This window comes from Chiloscyllium plagiosum, unplaced genomic scaffold, assembly GCF_037043375.1.
Source record: "Chiloscyllium plagiosum isolate Xiang-an unplaced genomic scaffold, Cpla_swu_hap1 HiC_scaffold_44, whole genome shotgun sequence".
In the NCBI taxonomy this organism is placed as follows: domain Eukaryota; kingdom Metazoa; phylum Chordata; class Chondrichthyes; order Orectolobiformes; family Hemiscylliidae; genus Chiloscyllium; species Chiloscyllium plagiosum.
This window is the reverse complement of record NW_028270182.1, coordinates 14,400,254-14,423,040: the sequence shown is the minus strand read 5'-3', so window position 1 is coordinate 14,423,040 and position 22,787 is coordinate 14,400,254. Positions and strand designations below refer to the sequence as shown.

The 22,787-nt window shown below is 47.3% G+C and overlaps 1 protein-coding gene and 1 pseudogene across 1 annotated transcript; one reads left to right on the top strand and one right to left on the bottom strand.

Annotated features, from left to right (window-relative positions):
• Window positions 1-7,323: 7,323 nt before the first annotated feature.
• On the top strand, window positions 7,324-9,681 carry LOC148136937 (putative G protein-coupled receptor 139). Its single transcript, XM_087982901.1, has 2 exons — window positions 7,324-7,390; window positions 8,780-9,681. The coding sequence occupies exons 1-2, from the start codon at window positions 7,324-7,326 to the stop codon at window positions 9,679-9,681; spliced, it is 969 nt and encodes a 322-aa protein (XP_087839027.1).
• Window positions 9,682-19,557: 9,876 nt separating this feature from the next.
• LOC148136936 (putative G protein-coupled receptor 139) lies at window positions 19,558-21,350 on the bottom strand (annotated as a pseudogene).
• Between the last annotated feature and the right edge of the window lie 1,437 nt (window positions 21,351-22,787).

Here is a 22,787-nt window from a genome sequence, read left to right as displayed (position 1 = left end):
TTGCTGGTTCCGGCATTCCACCCTGATGTGCGATTACATTTAAAACAAATCGCCCCCGTGGGCCTTCCTTCACCCGCGGTGTTTGTGAGGGTCAGAGCCAGAGGGGTGTATGTTAAAGGATGTAGTGAGGCTGGAACCAAACTCGATAGTTTTGCATGTTATAACCCGTGATCTCCCAGGTGACCTCATCATTGGCAGCAGAAATGGTTTGGTCAGGGCCTCGCATGAATGACCCGAGAGATTCTCTGTCAGACCTAACCCCCGCCCATCCCCCAAATGGATAAATGTGAGGGTCTGTTCTGGTCCAATCACCATTCCACCGTTTTAGATTTATTAAACGGAATGGGACTCAGGGGAATCCCCCCAATAGAGTGTGCAGGGATTCGAGTACACACCCAGCATTTCGAGATGTTATTTTGCTGTGTGTGCTGATAGAACATGGTTAGGTCTGTATTAACATGGAACCCCGCGCCTACTCCGGTGAACAGGACCGAGGGTTGCACAATCCATTCGGTGCTGCACCCCAGTGGCTACCGGGCAAAGGGCGAAGGCAACAATAAACAGGACCATCCCGGAGCTTCCCGAGCGGAGCTATACAATGGTCCAAAGGCTGTACCGCCCGCACACAACAGCCCACGCTCTCGGGCCGTTCACAACAACTGCGCACACACACACATCATCAGCAGGTCTCGACAGGAGTCAGTCTGAAAAGAAAGCAGAGGATGAGGATGATCAACCAGTGTCTGGATATTTCTTCAGTTGTGGCCAGTGTTTCCAGACTCCCCCTTCCCTCGCATATCAATACAGGTGGGTGTGTCACCACTAATGATAACCTCAGAGGGACCATTCTACTGAGGGGCGAAGCCTGGTTTAACGGGGAGAGTCTTAACCATCACCTTCCTACCCACCGATGGGACCTCCGCACAATCCTCCAATTGCCTCTGTTCATCCTGCCCCCCCTCCTGTTTGTCCCGAACTGTTTTCCACATCCCCTTCAGCTGGGTGCTCAGTTCGAGCACATAGCGATGTATTCTATCGCAGCGAGGGCCAGCATCGGAACCCTCCCATGATGATGGAATCGGGCAGTTACATTGCCCAACCTGTCATCGACTCGTAAGGGGTCAAACCATTCGACCGGCTTGTGGTGGACTGGAGTCACGGGTCTAGCAGGCAGGACCTCAGGCCAGCGTTTGTCAGAGTCCTGCATGGCCTTAGCAAGGGAGGGTTTAAGAGTCCTGTTCATTCGCCCCACCATGCCTGAACTTTGTGGATGGGAGGGTGTGTGAAATTTCGGTTTAATGCCCATTAGCTGACATGCGGTTTTTACAACACTTCCAGTGAAATGGGTCCCCGATGGAAGCCCATCTGGGACGGCACCCCCCCCACCTGGGAATCCCCTCCTCAGCTACAACCCTTGCCCCAGCGTTAGCTGATCAGTTCTGGGTAGGGTAGGCCCGACCCACCTGGTAAATTGGTCAATAATCACAAGGCAATCCGCCTTCCCATGGGGTTGGGGAAGAGGTCCTGTAAAATCCATCTGTAACTGCCCCCAGAGTCCCTTTGGGCGTGGCTGGGGCCCCATTCTAATTTCAATGGGCCAGCCTGGGTTGTACTGGGCAGAGGTCACACAGCGGTGACAAAATCGAACGATATCTCTGCCCATACCCTTCTCCAACCATTCCTTCCCAATGTTGGTTATCATAGCATCCCACCCCCACGTGGGAAACGCCATGGTGCAATTACATCCTGAGGAGGACCCTTTTATCCCCACTTTCACCTCACCCCAGCCTCTCTGACTCTCTCTGTGTCTGACCCCCTTGTGTTTAAAGTGATACAATGCCACCCTCTGCTGGCCTCCCTGCGCCACTGCACAAGCGGCAGGTTGTTTTTTCTGCCGGGACAATTTGCTCCTGTCCCTGTCCATTCCATTGTCTGTAAACTGCAGGCCCTGTTCCCTTTCCAAATCGATCCAAACAATAACAAGCCCCCCAGCCCTGACTTTACACCCCCCTAACTTTACCGACCCCCGACTTTCCCCCTTCCCCCCCCAATCTTACCTGTGCTGATTGGGGCACCCATGGGGGCAGAGGTTCAATATGAGGGTATGGGAACACAATTGCCCTCATTGTGTAACCCCCGCCCCTTGTTTAGATGCCCCTACCCCAAATTGTACATCCACCCTAATTATGTGACCCCCCCGTCCCCAGTTTTCACCCCTGCATTCCCCCCCCCAGATTGTTCAGTGCCCTTTTTGCACCGATCCTCCCCCTCCATTACCCCCCACATAAAAGCCCCTCTTCAACTCCCTCCGTGTCCTAGAAACCCACCCCCTCACTCAGCACCACCCCCTGGACTTTGGGGTAAATGTGTTTGTGTAGATGGACCAGCCTGTGGATGCACCTCCTTCCCCCAACGCACAGCAAGATCCCAGTCACAGAATCTCTGTCACCTCACGCCCCAGGAAGAGGACGTTCGGCCTATTGTGGCTAGCCTAACCTTCCCCCTTGTGAAATTGTGCTGCGGGCTCCTCAGGATCTGCCCCCGAATGGCCCTCATTAAATCCCCCCTTTCCTGTGGAGACCTCTCTTCCCTGGTATCCCATTCTGCAGGACCTCATCCCTACTTCTACCTCTGTTATTTGTGCCAACGTGAATAATGACATCTGGCTGATCACCCTACCCCTTGAGAAGGTTCTACAGCCACTCTGAGACATCCTGGACCTTGGTGCCTGGGAGACAACACACCATCCTGGATTCCCATCAGCACCCACAGAATCCCCTGTCTGTGTCCCCCTAACTATCGAGTCTACTATCACTAAGGTCCTGTTTCCCTTTCCCGTTTCCCGCTCTGCCCCAGAGCCAGTGGGATTGCCCCCGACCGGGATACTGCTGCTTTCCCCTGAACGGTAACACACCCACCCCACCCGTCCCCAACAGGTTCCCAAACGGGATACTTGTTTGCGAGGGGAATGGCCACAGGGGATTCCTGCCCTAACTGCCATCTCAGCTGCTGTCAGACTGAAACGGAATGTTAAAAGGACGTTACCGGAGCTTCCCTGGATTTTTAACTGAGCCGCTGCTCTCTGAAACCTCCCGAAACAAAGCCTTACGGCTCACACTGCTGCCAACACATTGTCCAACAGCACGGCTCTCTCCCCCCACTCCTTATATGCTTTAGTTAGAGAGGGAGGGAAGGAGGGGGCATAAATTTGAGGGAGGGAGTAAACATTTTCGGGGGAAGCAGGGCATTACGAGGCTGTGGGGATTGCAGAAACAGATCGCGGGGGAAGGAAACTTGGGTGAGAGAGGGAACACAGGGATGATGGGATAAAGAGAACATGGGGGAGGGGAGACAGACAGCAGGGGGAGGGGGCAAAGGAGATCACAGGGAGGGGACATTGTGGGGAAGAGAGAGCAAGCTGGGAGGGGGAGGAGTTATTTCATGAGCCCTTCTAGCCCAATTGATTCCTCGTTTAAGATTGGTCCCACCCTCCTGATATTCCTCCAAGGCCCATTCTGTTCTTCGCTGCCTGGACCTTATGTACGCTTTCCTTTTCCTCTTGGCTAGTCGCACCATTTCTCCTGTCATCCACAGTTCAGGAATCTTGTCTTTTCTATCCTTTGTTTTCAAAGGGGCATGCCTATCCTACACTATCTTCAACCTATCTTTGAAAGCCTCTCACACAGCAAATGTGGACTTCCCTTCAAATAGCTGCCCCCAATCCTCATTTCCCAGCTCCTGTCAAATGTTGATATAATTGGCCTTGGCCCAGTTTCGTACTTTTCCCTCAGGACCACTCTCATCTATGTCTATGATTGACAGTGTTTCAGACGATTAACGGATATTCCGGATTGGTCCGAACTATAGAACGTTATGAAAAACCATCGACCAAGGCACAAACACAGGGTTCACCTGCAGACGATTTTCTTACAGCTTCATGAGGCGTTCTGAGGAGACCAGCACGGCAAGGGTCAGAGACCAGCTGACCAACCAGAGACCAGCTGATCACCCAGAGAGAGAGTGAGGGAGAGAGAAACCAGCTTCACAGACCCAGAGACAGAGAGAGAGAGAGACACATAGAGAGAGGGAGAGAGAGAGAGTCAGAGAGACAGAGAAGGAGAGAGAGACAGATAGAGACAGAGAGAGACAGTGAGAGAGGCAGAGTGTGAGAGAGAGAGAGGGCCAGACAGACAGAGACAGAGCGAGAGAGACAGAGAGACAGAAAGATAGAGAGAGAGACAGAGAGAGTGAGACGCAGAGAGAGAGCCTGTGTATATCTCCAAGCGACTCAGGTCTTAAAGCACCAGTAGGATTACAGAGAGCATGCCTGTAATTAAAGCGTATTGTAACATGTTTCCTGATAAAGACGGGACTGTGTACATTGGTATTGCCTCATGTTTGTACTGATTTGACCGTTTCAGTATTGGTGACACCTGGGCACATTCATTCAGATCATTTCCGTTGGATTTGTCGAACTTGTTTTAAGGAGGAATTGGACAACATCTTCATCTCTGGAATTATCTCATGATCTTCCACTGAGCTGCCTCCAAAGCAATTATACCCCAAAATTGTTTGCACATCTCCAGCTGAGATTGTTCTCCTGCCTTCTACACTTGCAGCAAAACTCCCCGACCTTTATACTCTATTCTGTTTATAATAAATGTCAAAACTCCATTTGCCTTCCTTGTTAGCTGCTGTAGCTGCAATGATCAGAGGGAGGTCAGTGATGTATCTGGATGGACAGTGACAGTAAGGGGGAGGTCAGTGATGTATCTGATGGACAGTGATAGTCAGGGAGAGGTCAGTGATGTACCTGATGGACAGTGACAGTAAGGGGGAGGTCAGTGATGTATCTGGATGGACAGTGACAGTAAGGGGGAGGTCAGTGATGTACCTGATGGACAGTGACAGTAAGGGGGAGGTCAGTGATGTATCTGGATGGACAGTGACAGTAAGGGGGAGGTCAGTGATGTATCTGATGGACAGTGACAGTAAGGGGGAGGTCAGTGATGTATCTGATGGACAGTTACAGTAAGGGGGAGGTCAGTGATGTATCTGATGGACAGTGACAGTAAGGGTGTGGTCAGTGATGTATCTGGATGGACAGTGACAGTAAGGTGGAGGTCAGTGATGTATCTGATGGACAGTGACAGTAAGGGGGAGGTCAGTGATGTACCTGATGGACAGTGACAGTAAGGGGGAGGTCAGTGATGTATCTGATGGACAGTGACAGTAAGGGGGAGGTCAGTGATGTATCTGATGGACAGTTACAGTAAGGGGGAGGTCAGTGATGTATCTGATGGACAGTGACAGTAAGGGGGAGGTCAGTGATGTATCTGGATGGACAGTGACAGTAAGGGGGAGGCCAGTGATGTATCTGATGGACAGTGACAGTAAGGGGGAGGTCAGTGATGTATCTGGATGGACAGTGACAGTAAGGGGGAGGTCAGTGATGTATCTGATGGACAGTGACAGTAAGGGGGAGGTCAGTGATGTATCTGATGGACAGTGACAGTAAGGGGGAGGTCAGTGATGTATCTGATGGACAGTGACAGTAAGGGGGAGGTCAGTGATGTATCTGGATGGACAGTGACAGTTAGGGGGAGGTCAGTGATGTATCTGGATGGACAGTGACAGTAAGGGGGAGGTCAGTGATGTATCTGGATGGACTGTGACAGTAAGGGGGAGGTCAGTGATGTATCTGATGGACAGTGACTGTAAGAGGGAGGTCAATGATGTATCTGACGGACAGTGACAGTAAGGGGGAGGTCAGTGATGTATCTGGATGGACAGTGACAGTAAGGGGGAGGTCAATGATGTATCTGACGGACAGTGACAGTAAGGGGGAGGTCAGTGATGTGTCTGAAGGAGAGTCACTGTAAGGGGGTGGTCAGTGATGTATCTGATGGACAGTGACAGTAAGGGGGAGGTCAGTGATGTATCTGGATGGACAGTGACAGTAAGAGGGAGGTCAGTGATGTATCTGGATGGACAGTGACAGTAAGGGGGAGGTCAGTGATGTATGTGATGGACAGTGACAGTAAGAGGGAGGTCAGTGATGTATGTGATGGACAGTGACAGTAAGAGGGAGGTCAGGGATGTATCTGATGGACAGTGACTGTAAGGGGGAGGTTAGTGATGTATCTGATGGACAGTGACAGTAAGGTGGAGGTCAGTGATGTATGTGATGGACAGTGACAGTAAGAGGGAGGTCATGGATGTATGTGATGGACAGTGACAGTAAGGAGGAGGTCAGGGATGTATGTGATGGACAGTGACAGTAAGGGGGAGGTCAGTGATGTATTTGATGGACAGTGACAGTAAGGTGGAGGTCAGTGATGTATCTGATGGACAGTGACAGTAAGGGGGAGGTCAGTGATGTATCTGATGGACAGTGACAGTAAGAGGGAGGTCAGGGATGTATGTGATGGACAGTGACAGTAAGGGGGAGGTCAGTGATGTATCTGATGGACAGTGACAGTAAGGTGGAGGTCAGTGATGTATCTGATGGACAGTGACAGTAAGGGGAAGGTCAGTGATGTATGTGATGGACAGTGACAGGAAGGGGGAGTTCAGGGATGAATCTGATGGAGAGTAACAGTAAGGGGGAGGTCAGTGACGTCCCATCGTTGGAGGTCCATCTTGTTCACTGAGACCCCTTCCCTCAGGAAAGGCAGTATGTTGTCCTTACATGGACCTTCATATGACTCCAGATCCTGGAAAATTGGGAATGGGGAATAAATGCTGACCTCGCAGTGATGTATACATTCAGTGTGTGAGAAGAATCACATTTCAATCAGTGAGTGAAATGTTCTTGTTTAAAGAGGGCAGCTCCTACCCTAGAGTACAGAAGGACAGCTCAGAGACATATGTTCACACTTGGAATGAACTGTCTCGATGCAGCATCAGTTGAAACAATTTGTCAAAAATCACCCAACACCAGGTTCTAGTCCAACAGGTTGAACGTGTCCACCCCAGTCAAACACCAGCACCTTCACATCATGAAATAGGGTGTGATCTCGGGATAGGGCTCATGGTGTTTGAGTGGACAGCGTTATTGCTGGCAGATTCCAGATTCTGCTTTTGTTATTTCATTATCATGTAACCCCCCTCTGTAATCAGGATTACACTTGTTATTGTAATGGGTTTGTTCATTTCCAGAAATGTGAAAAACAGCAACAAAGCCAAGCAATGCTGTCACCTCGATCTCCCCAAGGAGCTTCCACACAGTATAAGGCAGCGTCTCTGGGAATGCATCAGCTCAGAGTCTCAAATGAGGAGCTTGTCAGCTGCCTGAAGGGACAGATCACCTCAGACAGGAAAATGCATCGACCAATTGATCATGTTAGGAAGGTGTTCTACACCATCCTTGCTGTTACTGGCATCCCAGGTATGGCGCTATGACACTTGAACTTGTCTTAATCTGCTGTTGATCTGCTCTCTGGTTTTACCGTTTGAACAATAACATCTCCAGCTCACTGACTGGTCAGCCTTATCCAGACCCCGGGACAGTGACAGCAATTCACTGAGCAGCATTCTCGGTACAATCCTACACTGACAGAGACTCCCAACTTCACTGCTGCAGCAGCATTTTCTGTTCTCAGTGTTGTGTCATCTGTTCCAGTTTGTTATGGCTTCAAGGTATGAGGAGAGATCAGGCAGGTTAGTTCTGAAGAAGGTCACTCGACCTGAACTCTGTGCTCTCTCCCACAGATGCTCTAGACCTGCTGCGCTTCTTCTGATTTCATTATGTAAATGAAGCCAGGTTGATCGAGAATTTTGAAGGTTAAGAGATGATCTGAGTGAAGTCCAACAAAATATTAAAAGGAAAGCATGAACTGTTTCTAATGGTTGCAGATTTCGAACAAAGGATCATAGTCTGTGAATGGGGCAGAGAGCATTCAGGAGAGATGTCAGAAAGCTCTTCTGTGCACAGAGGGTGGGAAAGGGTGGGAAAGGTTTGGAACTCTCTTACACACACGCACAGTCATGGATGCTGCATCCGTTGGGAATTTTCAATCTCAGATTGCTCTTTCATTTTGGCAAAGCAAAGGAATTGAAGAATTTGCGCCTTGTTCTGATTTGTAAAGTTTCATTGACCATCGCTTCCGGAAATTCTCTCCTCACACGCTTTGGTCAGGAGATTGAAATGTTGACAGATTGCCCTCCTGGTCCCTCCACATTGAGATGTTGGTGGGTAGATTTACAGTGTAAATATCACAGTAAACCGAAAACTCCCACATTGTCATGAAGGGAGTCCTGCATGCTCTGCTGTACTGCCCTTGTTTAAGATTCATGGTGCAGTTGTGTTTGAAATCTCACACAGGTTCTGGTGACCTGTTTTATAATCCTGCCATGGCTCTGATCAGGATTAAGTCCAATGACAGGATCAGGGGATAACTGTTTCTCTGGAGAAGGGGAGAGTTTGGATTATTGACAGTCCAATTGCTAGGCCTATAACTGACTTGGGATTGAGGAATCTAATAGGGTTCTGTACCTTACCATGCAACCAAAGGAAATCATAGACTTCCTTCTGCTCTCCTAGGAGTGGCTGTGAGCTCAATATCTGTCTAAACTCTAGAATCTCATGAGTGACTGGGCTGGAGGACAATCTGGAGTGAATGTTAAAGTCTGAAACTCAAACTCACTCACACCCAACCACTCCCAGTCACACAGTGCATGGGAATTTGTTGGTAAAACCTTGCTTATGCTCTCTGGAATGGGTAGGGGGTATTTCTGATCAATAATTTGTTGTTTCTTTCCCATTTGTCTCCCACAGTAAATTTGCTAGCAGTTACAGTCCTTTCCAAGCAAAACTGTGGTGTTTCCCCTTGCACTACCCGTTACCTGGTGTTTATGGCAGCTGCCGATCTGATGGTCATTATTACTGAGGTTATACTGTGGAGATTACCCTTCTATTATTTCCCACAGTCTTTCCTGAACATCACTCCTGTGTGCAGTGTTATTGGGGCACTGTCTCGTGCAGCCACGAACTGCTCTGTCTGGTTCACCGTCACTTTCTCCTTTGACCGATTTGTGACCATTTGTTGTCAGAAAGTGAGAACAAAATATTGCACTGAGAAAGCTGCGACTGTGGTTCTGGCAACAACCTGCACATTGTTCTGTCTGAAAAATATCCCCTTCTATTTTCAATATGAGCCTGTGAGGATAATCAACAATGTGCCATTCCACTGTATAACAAAGTTAAGCTACTATACTGAGACTTGGTGGGTGGTATTAGATTGGCTTGATTCAGTGTTAACCCCTTTACTGCCATTCGCTTTAATTCTGTCGCTCAATGCTCTGACAGTCAGACACATTTTAGTGACCAGTCGAGTCCGGAAGAGGCTGAAGGCTGAGAGCAAAGGAGAGAATCACAGAGACCCAGAGATGGAGAGCAGAAGGAAGGCTGTGATTTTGTTCTTCACCATCTCTGGGATCTTCATCGTCCTCTGGTTAATTGTTGTTGTATATTTCTTATATTATATCATTCAAGGAATCAATCCTGGCGATTACTCATCTTTTCTGTATCACTTCAGTGCAGTTGGGTCCATGCTGCGGAACCTAAGCTGTTGCACAAACACATTTATTTATGCAGCAACATTGTCCCGGTTCAGAGCGAAGATCAGTAACGCAGTAAAATACCTGGTTACACGGATTCATTGCATTGTGAATAAATAAAACTCCTCAGTGAAGCCCACAGGAGGGTCCGACTGTTTCCAAACCATGAAATGATTTTGTTTTATTCACTGGTGGGATGTGGATATCACTGACTGAGTCTGTAGTTATTCCCCATGCCGAATTGCCCCTGAGAAGGTAATGCTGAGCTGCCTTTAACACTGATGGAATGACAATATATTTCTAAATAAGGATGGTGAGTGACTCAGAGGGGAATTTGAAGGGGGTGATGTTCCCATCTATCTGCTGCCCTTGTCCTTCGAGGTGGAAGTGCTCGTGGGTTTGGAAGGTGCTGTCTGAGGATCTTTGGTGCATTTCTGCAGCGCACCGTGTAGACGGTAAACACTGCTGCTACTGAGTGTCAGTGATGGAGGGAGGGGATGTCTGGGGATGTGGTGCCAACCAAGCGGCTGCTTTATCCTGAATGGTGTTTTTCTGGTGACAGTTGGAGTGGGAGGAGTGACAGTGAGGACCAGAGGGACAACGGGAAGGTCAATTTAAACGGATATAAAGGTTTACCTCTTGGACAGGCGGAGCGCACACTGAGCACAAGCAGACACGGGACTGCTGGGCAAGTACGGCTTTATATTTGGCCAGTTGCTTTCCCCCAAACACGACTCGGGAGTGTCTCCAAACCGTCTTCCTCCTCTCACCAAAACAAAAGGGGTCTGTGCCCCAATTGGTAAGTTGCCTGGTTTCAGTATTTTCCTTTAGTTTCTCAGTAGTCTCGGGAATTTAGAACAGTGGGAATGGAGGTTAGGGCAGTTGAATGTACCTCCTGTAGAATGTGGGAGGTAAGGGTCACCACTCGTGTCCCTGCGATCTGCATCTGTGGGAAGTGCACCCAACTCCAGCTCCTCAAAACCAGCGTTAAAGAACTGCTGCCCCCTAATGAATTGATTCCCACAGGTGAGGGGCGACTGACTACCTTTAATATCAAGGCCACATTTGTTTGAGGTTTGGAATGTTGCTACAAGTAACTCACCTCCTGACTCCCCAAAGCCTATCCACCATCTACAGAGCGCAAGGCAAGAGTGTGACAGAATGCTCCCCACTTGTCTGGATGACTGCAACTCCAACAACAGCTAGTAAGTTTGATACCATCCAGGACATAACAGCTGCTTAGTTGGCACCACATCCACAAACACCCAGTCCCTCCACCAGTGTTTCTCAGCTGCAGCAGTGTGGACCAGCTACAAGATGCACTGCAGAAATTCACCAAAGGTCCTCAGACAGCATCTTCCTAACCCACAAACTCTAGCATCCAGAAGGACAAGAGCAGCAGATCGATGAGAACGGAAATCCATGCACATTCACCTCAAAGCCACTCACCAACCTGACTTGGAAATATATCACCGTCCCTTCACTGGGTCAGAATCCTTGAGCTCCCTCCCTAACAGCATTGTGGGTCTAGCTACACCACACGGACTGCAGCGGTTCAACAAGGCAGCTCACCCCCACACTTTATGGAGGGGCAACTGGGAACAGGCAGCATTCCCAGCCAGGTCTGGACCAGCGATGCTCACGTCCCGCGGTGAATAAGACAAAGTGCATGCAGGTAAATGCAGAAACAGCAGTGAATCTGATCAGCACATCACCGTCTTCACTGGGGATGTTAGGGAGGGGCCAGTAATGCAGTTTTAGTCAGAGATCCCCACATCTCATGTACAAAGTAATAATGGTTGATACTGACAGTAGAATTTAGGACGAGGAACATCATCAAAAAATTGAAATTGAGCATCAGGTAAATAAGAGTGTCAAAGAATAGATAATGATAATAGATTGGCAGTACAAGTCCATAGATCCCTGAAGCTGTTATCACAGGTAGACAGGATGGTTAAGATGGCGTACGGGATGCTAGTCTTCATTAGCCAGCGATTAGATTATCGAATATAGAACACAGAATCTGAAGAGACCCCAGAATGTTGCTATCTTCTAAATGAGGCCTTCCTGAGAAAATGGAGACCATCACACATTCAGGCAGATGGGAAATGGGCAGCAGGTCATCAAGTTGTATTCCCGGTGGGATTTGGAAAGGAAATGTTGTGGATATAAATTAGCAGGAGGAGGTTATTTGGGAGTAAGGAGAACTCATGTCAAAATCCAAGGACATTTTCATTGTCCTGGACTGTGTAAAGATGTAGTCGTATTTTGGAGGACATTTCATAAGTGTCAGGAAATTGGAAACTTTCAGGCAGTGATAAAGCCAGCAACTTTAATATCAATTCCCTCATTTGGGGAACATTTTACAAGGGTGTTAATTGATTGGGTAGTGTTGTACCAAAATTAATAAAATTCGCATTTAGAAGGAAGGAAATCAAATGTATTAAATCAAAACCTATTGGGAGGGGCAGCGTGATCGTGCCCTTAATCGTGGAACTTGACCAGGCCGTCCCTCCTTGAACATCAGGTACAGCAGTTTTTATAGTCTGGATGGCGCGGACAACAAAAGACCACGAAAGGTGGTGTCTTGTGTTCTGTACATGCACACGCAGAGATCGCCATTGTGTTCTGTAAGTATTTCTTGTTTCGTTCGTTCCTGTTTTCAGTTCCCCCCTTGTGGTCCGAGACATGCAGGAGCATGATGAACAGACCACCACCATCCAGTAATAATCAGAGGGATAGGATTATAATCATGAAACTGTTTCCCTTCCTACTGGATATTATCAGCCTCCAGGCGGGTGTGATCCAATTCGTCACTTATGTTGTCTGAGGTATTCGGAATGTATGTGCCGCACTAGGACCCAATAACAGCACAGGGGCCACCTTGTGCCACTCACAAATAGTCAAGGGCCAAACGGTTCGACAACACAACAGTACGGGTGGCAATGACCTCAGCCGACACCTCGGAGATGGCCGTGCTTACCGCTGCAAAGCCATCGGCAGTCTCATTAGCCGGCCTTTCCAAGGTGGAGGCCATATTGATCAGTTCCCTAGCAGCCTTAGCACTCCCATAGGCGGGGAAGGTGAACATACGGAATCGCTCGGTCTCAGTGATGGACCGTTTGGATTGAGGTGGATGCAGTTTGGGATGAACGCGGTGGGAACTGTAATGGTGAACAAAAGGTAGCACATAGGCAAGGGAGCAAGATCCAGACCAATATGGAGAGTTGCTGGTTCCGGCATTCCACCCTGATGTGCGATTACATTTAAAACAAATCGCCCCCGTGGGCCTTCCTTCACCCGCGGTGTTTGTGAGGGTCAGAGCCAGAGGGGTGTATGTTAAAGGATGTAGTGAGGCTGGAACCAACCTTGATAGTTTTGCATGTTATAACCCGTGGTCTCCCAGGTGAGCTCATCATTGGCAGCAGAAATGGTCTGGTCAGGGCCTCGCATGAATGCCCCGAGAGATTCTCTGTCAGACCTAACCCCCGCCCATCCCTCAAATGGATAAATGTGAGGGTCTGTTCTGGTCCAATCACCATTCCACCGTTTTGGATTTATTAAACGGAATGGGACTCAGGGGAATCCTCCCAATATAGTGTGCAGGGATTCGAGTACACACCCAGCATTTTGAGATGTTATTTTGCTGTGTGTGCTGATAGAACATGGTTAGGTCTGTATTAACATGGAACCCCGCGCCTACTCCGGTGAACAGGACCGAGGGTTGCACAATCCATTTGGTGCTGCCCCCCAGTGGCTACCAGGCAAAGGGCGAAGGCAACAATAAACAGGACCATCCCAGAGCTTCCCGAGCGGAGCTAAACAATGGTCCAAAGGCTGTACTGCCCGCACACAACAGCCTACGCTCTCGGTCCGTTCACAACACACTGCGCACACACACACACATCGTCAGCAGGTCTCGAGAGGAGTCAGTCTGAAAAGAAAGCAGAGGGTGAGGATGATCAACCAGTGTCAGGATATTTCTTCAGTTGTGACCAGTGTTTCCAGACTCCCCCTTCCCTCGCATGTCAATACAGGTGGATGTGTCATGTAGGACTTTGGCTCAATCTACCAACTCCCTTTCTTCTATGTGTGAGCCCAGTCCTGCGTGTTCTTCATATGAAGCAATAGGAGAAGGTATTCAGTCTCACACTCTTAATTTATTTTAAACAGTAAGTCGACAAAGTATACAGAGCTCTAGACCTTTCTGTCCCTGACAAACTACGAAGTGTGTCAGTTCAAAAAAGTAAGACCTATTCCTGTCCCTGACCCAGTCTTTTATACAATAAAAAACGTCATGCAATCACTGAGGTAGGATTATCTTCTGATTGGCTGTTGATCTGACTCCATTCTCCGCCTCCTCGCATTCCCGGATGTCCGACCCCACGTGACCTTCTTTTGCCTGTGAAACGGAGCATGACGTGACCTCCTCGCCCGTGAAATGGAGCATCACATGACCTCCTCGCACGCCTCCGGGGAGCGAAACGGAGCATCACGTGACCTCCTTCTGTGCGCACGTTACACAGCATCACCACAGGCTTCCGAATGCTGAGTATATTTACTCTCGCAGCCAGCCTTCTATTTTACAAGTAAGCCATATATTTACAGGAGCTAAATGTCCAAGGATGTATATCCTACCGAAAAGACAGGCAGGTGGGCAGAGGGTCTAGGAATGCCTTGTTAGTAAAAGATTGAAATTAAATAAATAGTAATAAAGGAAGTAGGGTCAGATGGCATAGAATCTGTGTGGGTAGAGTTGTGGAATCACAAGTGTATGAAAACCGTAACTGGAATTATCTCCAGGCCTCCAAACTGGAGTCAAGAGCTGGGGCACTAGTTACACCAGGAGATACAGAAGGTGTGTAATAAAGGCAAGTTTACAGTGATCACAGGGGATTTCAATATGCAGATGGACTGGGAAAATCAGGTTGGTCAGGGATTGCAAGGAAAGTGATTTGTGAAATGTCTCCAAGCTGGCATTTTGGAGCAGCTTGTGGTGGAGCCCACAAGGAACAGGCAATACTGGATTTAGTGTTGTACAATGAGGCAAATTTGATAAGGGAGCTTAAGGTGAAGGAAACCTTAGGAGGCAGCGACTATAATATGATTGAATTTACACTGTAATGTGAGAGGGAGTAGATAGAATCAGAGGTAACGGTATTACAGCTGAATAAAGGTAACTACAGAGGCATGAGGGAGGAGCTGGGGAGAATTGACTGGGAGAGGAGCCGAGCAGCAAAGACAGTGGAAGAGTAATGGCAGGGGATTCTGGGAGTAATTCAGGAGACACAGAGGAGATTAATCCCGAGAGAAATGAAGCGTGGGACAGGGAGGATGAGGCAGCGATGGCTGACTGGGGAAGGCAGGGGTAGTATAACAGCAAAAGAGAAAGCACATAATGTGGGGAAGGGCAGTGGGAAACCAGAGGATTGGGAAGCTTACAATGGGCGGCAAAGCAAGATGTAAGGAGAGAGAAGATTAAATATGAGGGTGAGCTAGCCAGTAATATTAGGAAAGATTGCAGGGGTTTCTTTCAATATACAAAGGGCAACAGAGAGGAGAAAATGCCCATCATGCTGCTGGAAAATGATGCAGGAGAAGTTGTACATAGAACAAAGAAACTTTACAGTGCAGGAACAGGCCCTTCAGCCCTCCAAGCCTGTGCTGATCCAAATCCATGGGGAACAAAGAAATAGCTGAGGAACTGAAAAAGTATGTTGTATCAGTTTTTGCGATGGAAGACATGAGTAAAATCCCAAAAGTTCAGGTGGGGAGGGGATGGTTGGCAGAGATGAGTGGGGTGACCATCACTAATGAGACGTTGCTAGAAAATCTGGAAGTTCTGATGATGGATAAACCTCCTGGACGTGACAGGCTCCACCCTGAAGGAGAGTGCTGAAGAGAAAGTGAAGGCTTTCACGGTGATCTATCAGGTATCACCGGAGTCAGGAACTGTCGCAGGGCTTTGGAAAATCACTGTCATGTAACCCCCAGTTTAAGAATGAAGCAAGGTAAAAGAGAGGATACTCTAGGCCAATTAGCCTGACCTCAGTTGATGGTTAGATTTTAGAGTCCATTAGGAAGGATGAGCTTTCTGAATACTTGGAAGTGCATGACAAAATAGGGCAAAGTCAGCATGGTTACATCAAGGGAAGGTCATGTCTGACAAATCTGTTCGAATTCTTTGTGGAAATAATGAGCTGATTAGACCAATGAGAGCCAATGGAAGTTATCGATCTGGACTTCCAGAAGGCCTTTGACCAGGTGCTGCACAGCAGACTGCTGAGAAAGATAAGGGGCATGGTGTTAGAATCCAGGTACTAGCATGGATAGAATCTTGGCTGTCTGGCAGGAAGAATATAGTGGGGATAAAAGGGGCCATCTCAGGATTGAAGCTGGTGACAAGTGATGTTCCACAAGGGTCAGTGTTGGGGCCACAACGTTTCACTTTAAACATTAATGATCTAGATGGAGGAACTGACAGCATTCTGGCTAGATTTGCAGACAATGTAAAGATAGGTAGAGGGACAGGTAGCATTGAGGAGGTGGGGAGGCTGCAGGAAGATTTGGACAGGTTAGGAGAGTGGGTAAAGAAGTGGAAGATGGGAGTACAATGTGGATAGGTGCAAGGTCATGCACTTTGGTCAGAAGAACAGAGACATGGACTATTTACTAAATGGGGAGGAAATTGAGAAATCAGAAGTGCAGAGGGACTTGGGAGTCCTAGTCCAGTTTTCTGTTCAGGTAAAGGTTCAGATTGAGTCAGTAGTTGGGAAAGCAAACACAATGTTGTCACTCCTGTCGAGAGGGCTCGAATATAAAAAAGGGGATGGACTTCTGAGGCTCTGGAAAGCTCTTGGCAGACCATATTTCAGGTATTGTGAGCAGTTTTGGGTCCCGTACCTCAGGAAGGATGTACTGGCTCTGGAACGGGTCCAGAGGAGGTGCATGAGAATGATCCCAGGAACGACAGTCTGAACAAATGAGGAATGTTTGAGGACTCTGCGACTATATTTGATGGAGTTTAGAAGGACAAGGGAGGAATCTGATTGAAGCTTTCAGAATACTGAACGGCCTGGACAGAGTGGGCATTGGGAAGATGTGTCTATTGGTAGGAGAGGTGAGGACCCAAGGGCACAGCCTTAGGTAAAGGAAAGACCTTTTCGAACGGAGATACAGAGAAACCTCTTCAGCCAGAGAGTGGGGAATCTCTGGAATTCAAAGCTGTGGAGGCCAGGTCATTGAGGCTATTTAAAACTGAGATAGATAAGTTCTTGATTGCCAAGGGGATAAAGGGTTACAGTAAGAAAGCGAGAGAATGGGGATGTAAAACCGATGGCAGAGCAAACTTGATGGGCTGAATGGCCTAATGTCTGCTCCTCTATCTTATGGCTTTATGGTGTATAGGGGAACTGGTGGATATGGTGTATCTGAATTTCCACAAGGCATTTGACAAGGTACTACATAAGAGCTGCTCAAAAGAATAAAGGTGCGCGGTGTTCTGGTTCCTGTATTCACATGGATCGAAGATTGGTGCACTCACAGAAAGCAAAGAGTGCGGATAAGTGGGTGTTTTTCTGGTTGGTGATCAGGGGCTAGTGCTCGGCCTCAGGGATCAGTGTTGGGACCGGAATGCATACAATTCACATCGATGTTTCAGAGTTGGGGACCAAGTGTAGTGTGTTAAAGTTCACAGGTGACACCACGATCACTGGGACAGCAAAGTGTGCAGAGGACACTGAACATCTGCAACGGGATAGAGACAGGTTCAGTGAGTGGGTAAGGGGCTGGCAGATGCAGTACGGTGTGGGTAAATGTGAGGTGATCCATTTTGATGGAAATAATGGCAAAATAGATGGTTATTTAAATGGTGAACAATTGCAACATGCTGCTGTGCAGAGGGACCTGGGTCTCCTTGTGCATGAATCACAAATGTTGGATTGCAGGTCCAGCAGGTGATGAGGAAGGCAATTGGAATATTGTCCTCCATTGCTAGAGGGATGGAGTTTAAAACCAGGGCGGTTATGCTGCAGCTGGATAGGAAGCTGGGGAGGCCACCCCTGGAGTACTGTGTACGGATTTGGTCTCCTTACCTGAGGAAGGATGGACTGGTCCTGGATGGGGTGCAGAGGAGGTTCACGAGGATGATTATGGAGTAGAGGGGGTTTGTTTATGAGGAGAGACTGTACAGCCTGGACTATACTCAATGGAACTTAGAAGAATGGGGGGATGTTATAGAAATATATAAAATGATGATGGGAATAGATCGGATAGAAGCAGGGAGATAGTTTCCATGGCGGTTGAAACTAGAACAAGGGGTGTGGCCTCAAAATGAGGGGGAGCAGATTTCGGACTGAGTTGAGGAGAAACTTCTTCACCCAGAGTGTTGGGAATGTGTGGGATTCCCTGCCCAGGGATGTGGTTGAGGCTTCCTCGTTGAGTGTTTTGTAGGCAAAGACAGATTTGTGAAGAGTAAAGGAATTAAGGGATACGGTGAGAGGGCGGGTAAGTGGAGCTGAGGCCATGAAAAGATCAGCCATGACCTTATTGAATGGTGGAGCTGGCTCGAAGGGCCGGGCGGCCTACTCCTGCTCCTAGTTTTTATCTTCTTCTGTTCTCTGAATCACGTCACCACATTCATTTCAGTCTGGCAGTGTTTGAAATATACTTCACCCGATACAGACAGCAAAGTAGATGATATGATGGGATGTAGCAAACTCTGTTACATTCAGCACCATCAGGTGGCAATGTAATAATATCCTGTCAGAAACCTGTCCTCATCAGGGACAAAACCTGCCTGGGTCAGGAAGTAGGGACTGGGCAGGGAACGGGGCTTTTAATCTGCCGCTGAGTTATTTTGGAAACCTGTGCTGCACATGGAGATTTCTCCACATGAGTTTTCATCTGCCAATGACTTGCCTACTGGGTGAAGCTGCCCATATCGGGACACAGCCACTTTGGTCATCCCCACAGCTTTTTCTCCCACCCAACATGGGTCTTGTCAGTGACCCTGAAGACATTACACAGAAACATAAAAGATAGGCCATTTGTCCCCTCAAGCATGCTATCTCATTCGATATAATCAAGCTGATCATCGAGATCAATTCCCTAACTCCAGGGAGGTTTAACGTTCCACGACTCCCTTGTCAGGTCCACACCCCCCCACCAACCCAACCTCCACTGCCGGCACCTTCCCCTGCAACCGCAAAAATCCAAAACTTGTGCCCACACCTCCCCCCTCACTTCCCTCCAAGGCTCCAACAGATCCTTCCAAATCCGTCACAAATTCACCTGCACCTCTACACACATCATTTACTGCATCCGCTGCACTCAGTGTAGCCTCCTCTACATTGGGGAGACAGGCCGCCTACTTGCGGAATGTTTCAGAGAACACCTCTGGGACACCCGCACCAACCAACCCAACCACCCCGTGGCTGAACACTTTAACTCCCCGTCCCACTCTGCCAAGGATATGCAGGTCCTTGGCTTCCTCCATCGCCAAACCATGGCAACACGACGCCTGGAGGAGAACGACTCATCTTCTGCCTAGGAACCCTCCGACCACAAGGGATGAATGCAGATTTCTCCAGCTTCCTCATTTCCCCTCCCCCCACCTTATCTCAGTCCCAACCCTCGGACTCAGCACCGCCTTCTTGACCTGCAATCTTCTTCCGGACCTCTCCGGCCCCACCCCCTCTCTGGTCTATCACCCTCACCTTCACCTCCTTCCACCTATTGCATTCCCAACGCTACTCCCCCAAGTCCCTCCTCCCTACCTTTTATCCTAGCCTGCTTGGCACACCTTCCTCATTCCTGAAGAAGGGCTTATGCCTGAAACTTCGATTCTCCTGCTCCTTGGATGCTGCCTGACCTGCTGCGCTTTTCCAGCAACACATTTTTCAGCTCAAGCATACATAAAACCTGGGATCTCAGATTGGAATCTTAATCCAGAGAAAATATATATTTAGTGTTTCAAACATTGGCAAGTAAACATCATCAAATTATTTTGATAAACATTGTGAAGGGATATATTATTCCATTCTTCATCTCTTCTCTGAATTTCCTCTGGGTAACTGCATAAATAAAGGTGTTTGTGCAGCAACTCAGGAGCTGGAGCATGAAGCCAATCTCACTTACAAATGTTGGCAGAGGAACTGGATATCCCAAGTAATCAAATCGTTTCAGTATGGAATAAGCAATGAACACCACCCATAACGTGATGAAATTGCCAGATATAATAAATAACATAATCATGGATTTCCTCCGACTCCCCATCTCTGGGTCACTGACACTGTCCCCAGTCGTCTGAGCCCGGAGTCTCCTGCGAGCTCTGTTGGCTAATATAATGTTTCTGACTGTCAATGTGTTTAACAGTAGAATCAAAATAAATGGAATGAATGGTGTTATGATGTAATGCATTAATTCAACAATAGTCCAGGTAATCGATGCACTTACATTTGGATGTACTCGACAAAACCATGGACTATTAGAAAGCCAATATCGATGGGAATACATGAAATATCAGAAAATGTTCTTCAAACAACTCAGCACAGTCACTGATCCTAAAACCACACCCACTGTTTTCTTGGTGCAATGTTTACTTCTCAGCTTTTGGCAACATATGGCCACAAACCGATCAAAGGTGAACGTGAACCAGACAGAGCAGTCTGTGGCTGCATAAAGCAGAATAGCGTGGATGTTGCACAAGGTGACATAATGTAGGAAAAGAAACTCATCCCGATATGTGATAGGAATTTGTCGTAGTATCAGATCGAAGATAATGACCAGTAGATCTGCCGTTGCCATAGCCACCAGGTAATGAGTGACACATTTGGAAAGACCACATTTCCCCCGAACCAGGATCGTTATTGCAATCACATTAACTTGAAAGAAGAAGATAAATAAATTCATTTATTGCTCAGGTATAATGAAGAAATGCTTTTTATTGCTTTATTTAAAGTGCAATATTGAAACTCATTCTTAATGGGTATCCCATGTTCTTCCATCAAACTGAAACTTTTTCACAAATTTGCTGTTATCATTCTAATCTGGATGGATTCTAAATGTGGTGCTTGTCAGAGAATGGAAAAACTGCAGTCAAAGGCAATGATAACTGTGCAGCCAAACAAAAATCAGAAAGCCATGTGTACCAATGTAAAATTCACCACTTTCACAGCTGCTCATGCATTGAACGAATCAAAAAGAATAACTTGTCACACCCGTACAGAAGCAGTGATGACCCTCGAATAGACTGTTTCCTGGGATGAATGGGACAATGAGAAACTGTTACAATAGCTGTTACAACAACATCTGCTTTGAACATCCCTGGGAAGTAGTTACAGAAACAACGTGAACAATCAGCTCCCTCAGTCAGAGGGCATAACACTTGCTTGATGATCTGCTCTCTCATGCCAACTGAGCGATTAAGACCTGCATTCAGCAGTAATGTTCTGAAGGAAAGGGGTTAATTGCAGGAAAAGCAGGGAGTGTTTCTTCGCCTCACAAATGGTATGTTGTTAATGAATTCTTATTGAAAAACGGAATTCTTATTGATGGCTGGTCATTGCTGAAACGCAAGGCAGATCAAAGAAAAGTGTCACAATAATTAAGATAATACATATGGTTATACTCCACTTCTTAAGACATCATCCTTCGCGTGTAACTTACCCGGGACACCAACAGCAGCTAAGACCGGGTAGTAAATCCTCTGTATATCAGTGATCGCCCACAGAATCTTCAGCTTGACCATAAAACTAAGAGACATAGTTTCCCTTTTGTAAATTACAGTTATTTTGCTGATTCTGGTCAGGGATTAGCCAGTTCTCTCTTTGAGAAATTAAGAAAACTTCCATTATTTATAGGAGGCAGAATTCATCAGATCAGAAAATCAATTCCCAAGTTAATGAGCTTAATTATAACTACAAATAAAAGTAATGAAATCAAAAACTGTAAAGGGAATGTGTACATGAGCAGGACATGTCCTGACCAGTTAACCCTATCCCTTCTCTCCAGTTACAATCATTCGTCCAAATCTGCATATTAATAAAATAGTCCATGTTCGACAATTCTAAAAAAGATATCTTCTGAAACAAATCAACAGTGGGTAGTAAGAACAAACCCAAATTAAAAATTATAATCGGGGAGTTTAATTGTCAGTACATAGAGTGATCTAGTGTTGGCATAATTCAATGGGGACGTTCACTGAGAGTACAGTCACTGATTTCCCCACCAGCAACGTCCTGGAGCCATTGACTAGAAACTTAACTAAACTAGCCACATAAATGCTGTGGCTTTTTTTAGCACCTGGTGGGATGAAGGTGTCTCTGGGTGCAGCAGCATTTATTTCCTGTCCCTAGTTATTCTCCAGAAGGTGGGGGATGGGCTGCTTTCTTCATCCCTACAGTCCATGTGCTGTAGGTGGACACATACTGCCTACAGCAAGTCAGAAGCTTGGAATACTGCACTCAGTAACTCACCTCTTGGCTCCCCAAAGCCTGTCTAACATCTGCAAGGCAAAACATAGTAATGTAATGGAATACTCCCCACTTGCCTTGAAACTTTGCATCAGGTCCTTTCCCATTTGAAAAGACTCAAAACCTCCCCTTCAGAGGTGAGCAGAGACCTGGGGAATTTGAAACCTCTGAGGTAGTAGCAATTATCAATTGGTTCAGTTTGGTCAGAGGGTCACAAAGAAAGAGAGTGAAGAGCAGATTCATTCATATGGGTAAACCCTGAGGAACTTCAGTTGGGTGAATAGAGTTGAGAGAGGGAGATTGTTCTTCAAACAGAATTTAAAAAAAAATAGTTGTGGGATGAATGAGTCATAGAGTCATGGAGATGTACGACACAGAAACAGACCCTTTGGTCCAAATCGTCCATGCCAACCAGATATCCCAAATCAATCTAATACCATTTGCCAATACCCGGCCCATATCCTTCCAAACCCTTCCTATTCATATACCCATCCAAATGCCTTTTAAATGTTACAACTGCACCAGCTCCATCACTTCCTCTGGCAGCTCATTCCATACACGTATCACCCTCTGCGTGAAACAGATGCCCCTTCGGTCGCTTTTATATCTTTCCATTCTCATCCTAAACCTATGTCCTCTAGTTTTGGACTCCCACACTTTGTCTATTTATCCTATCCATGCCCCTCATGATTTTATAAACTCTATAAGGTCACCCTCAGCTTCTGATGCTCCAAGGAAAACAGCCCCTTCCTG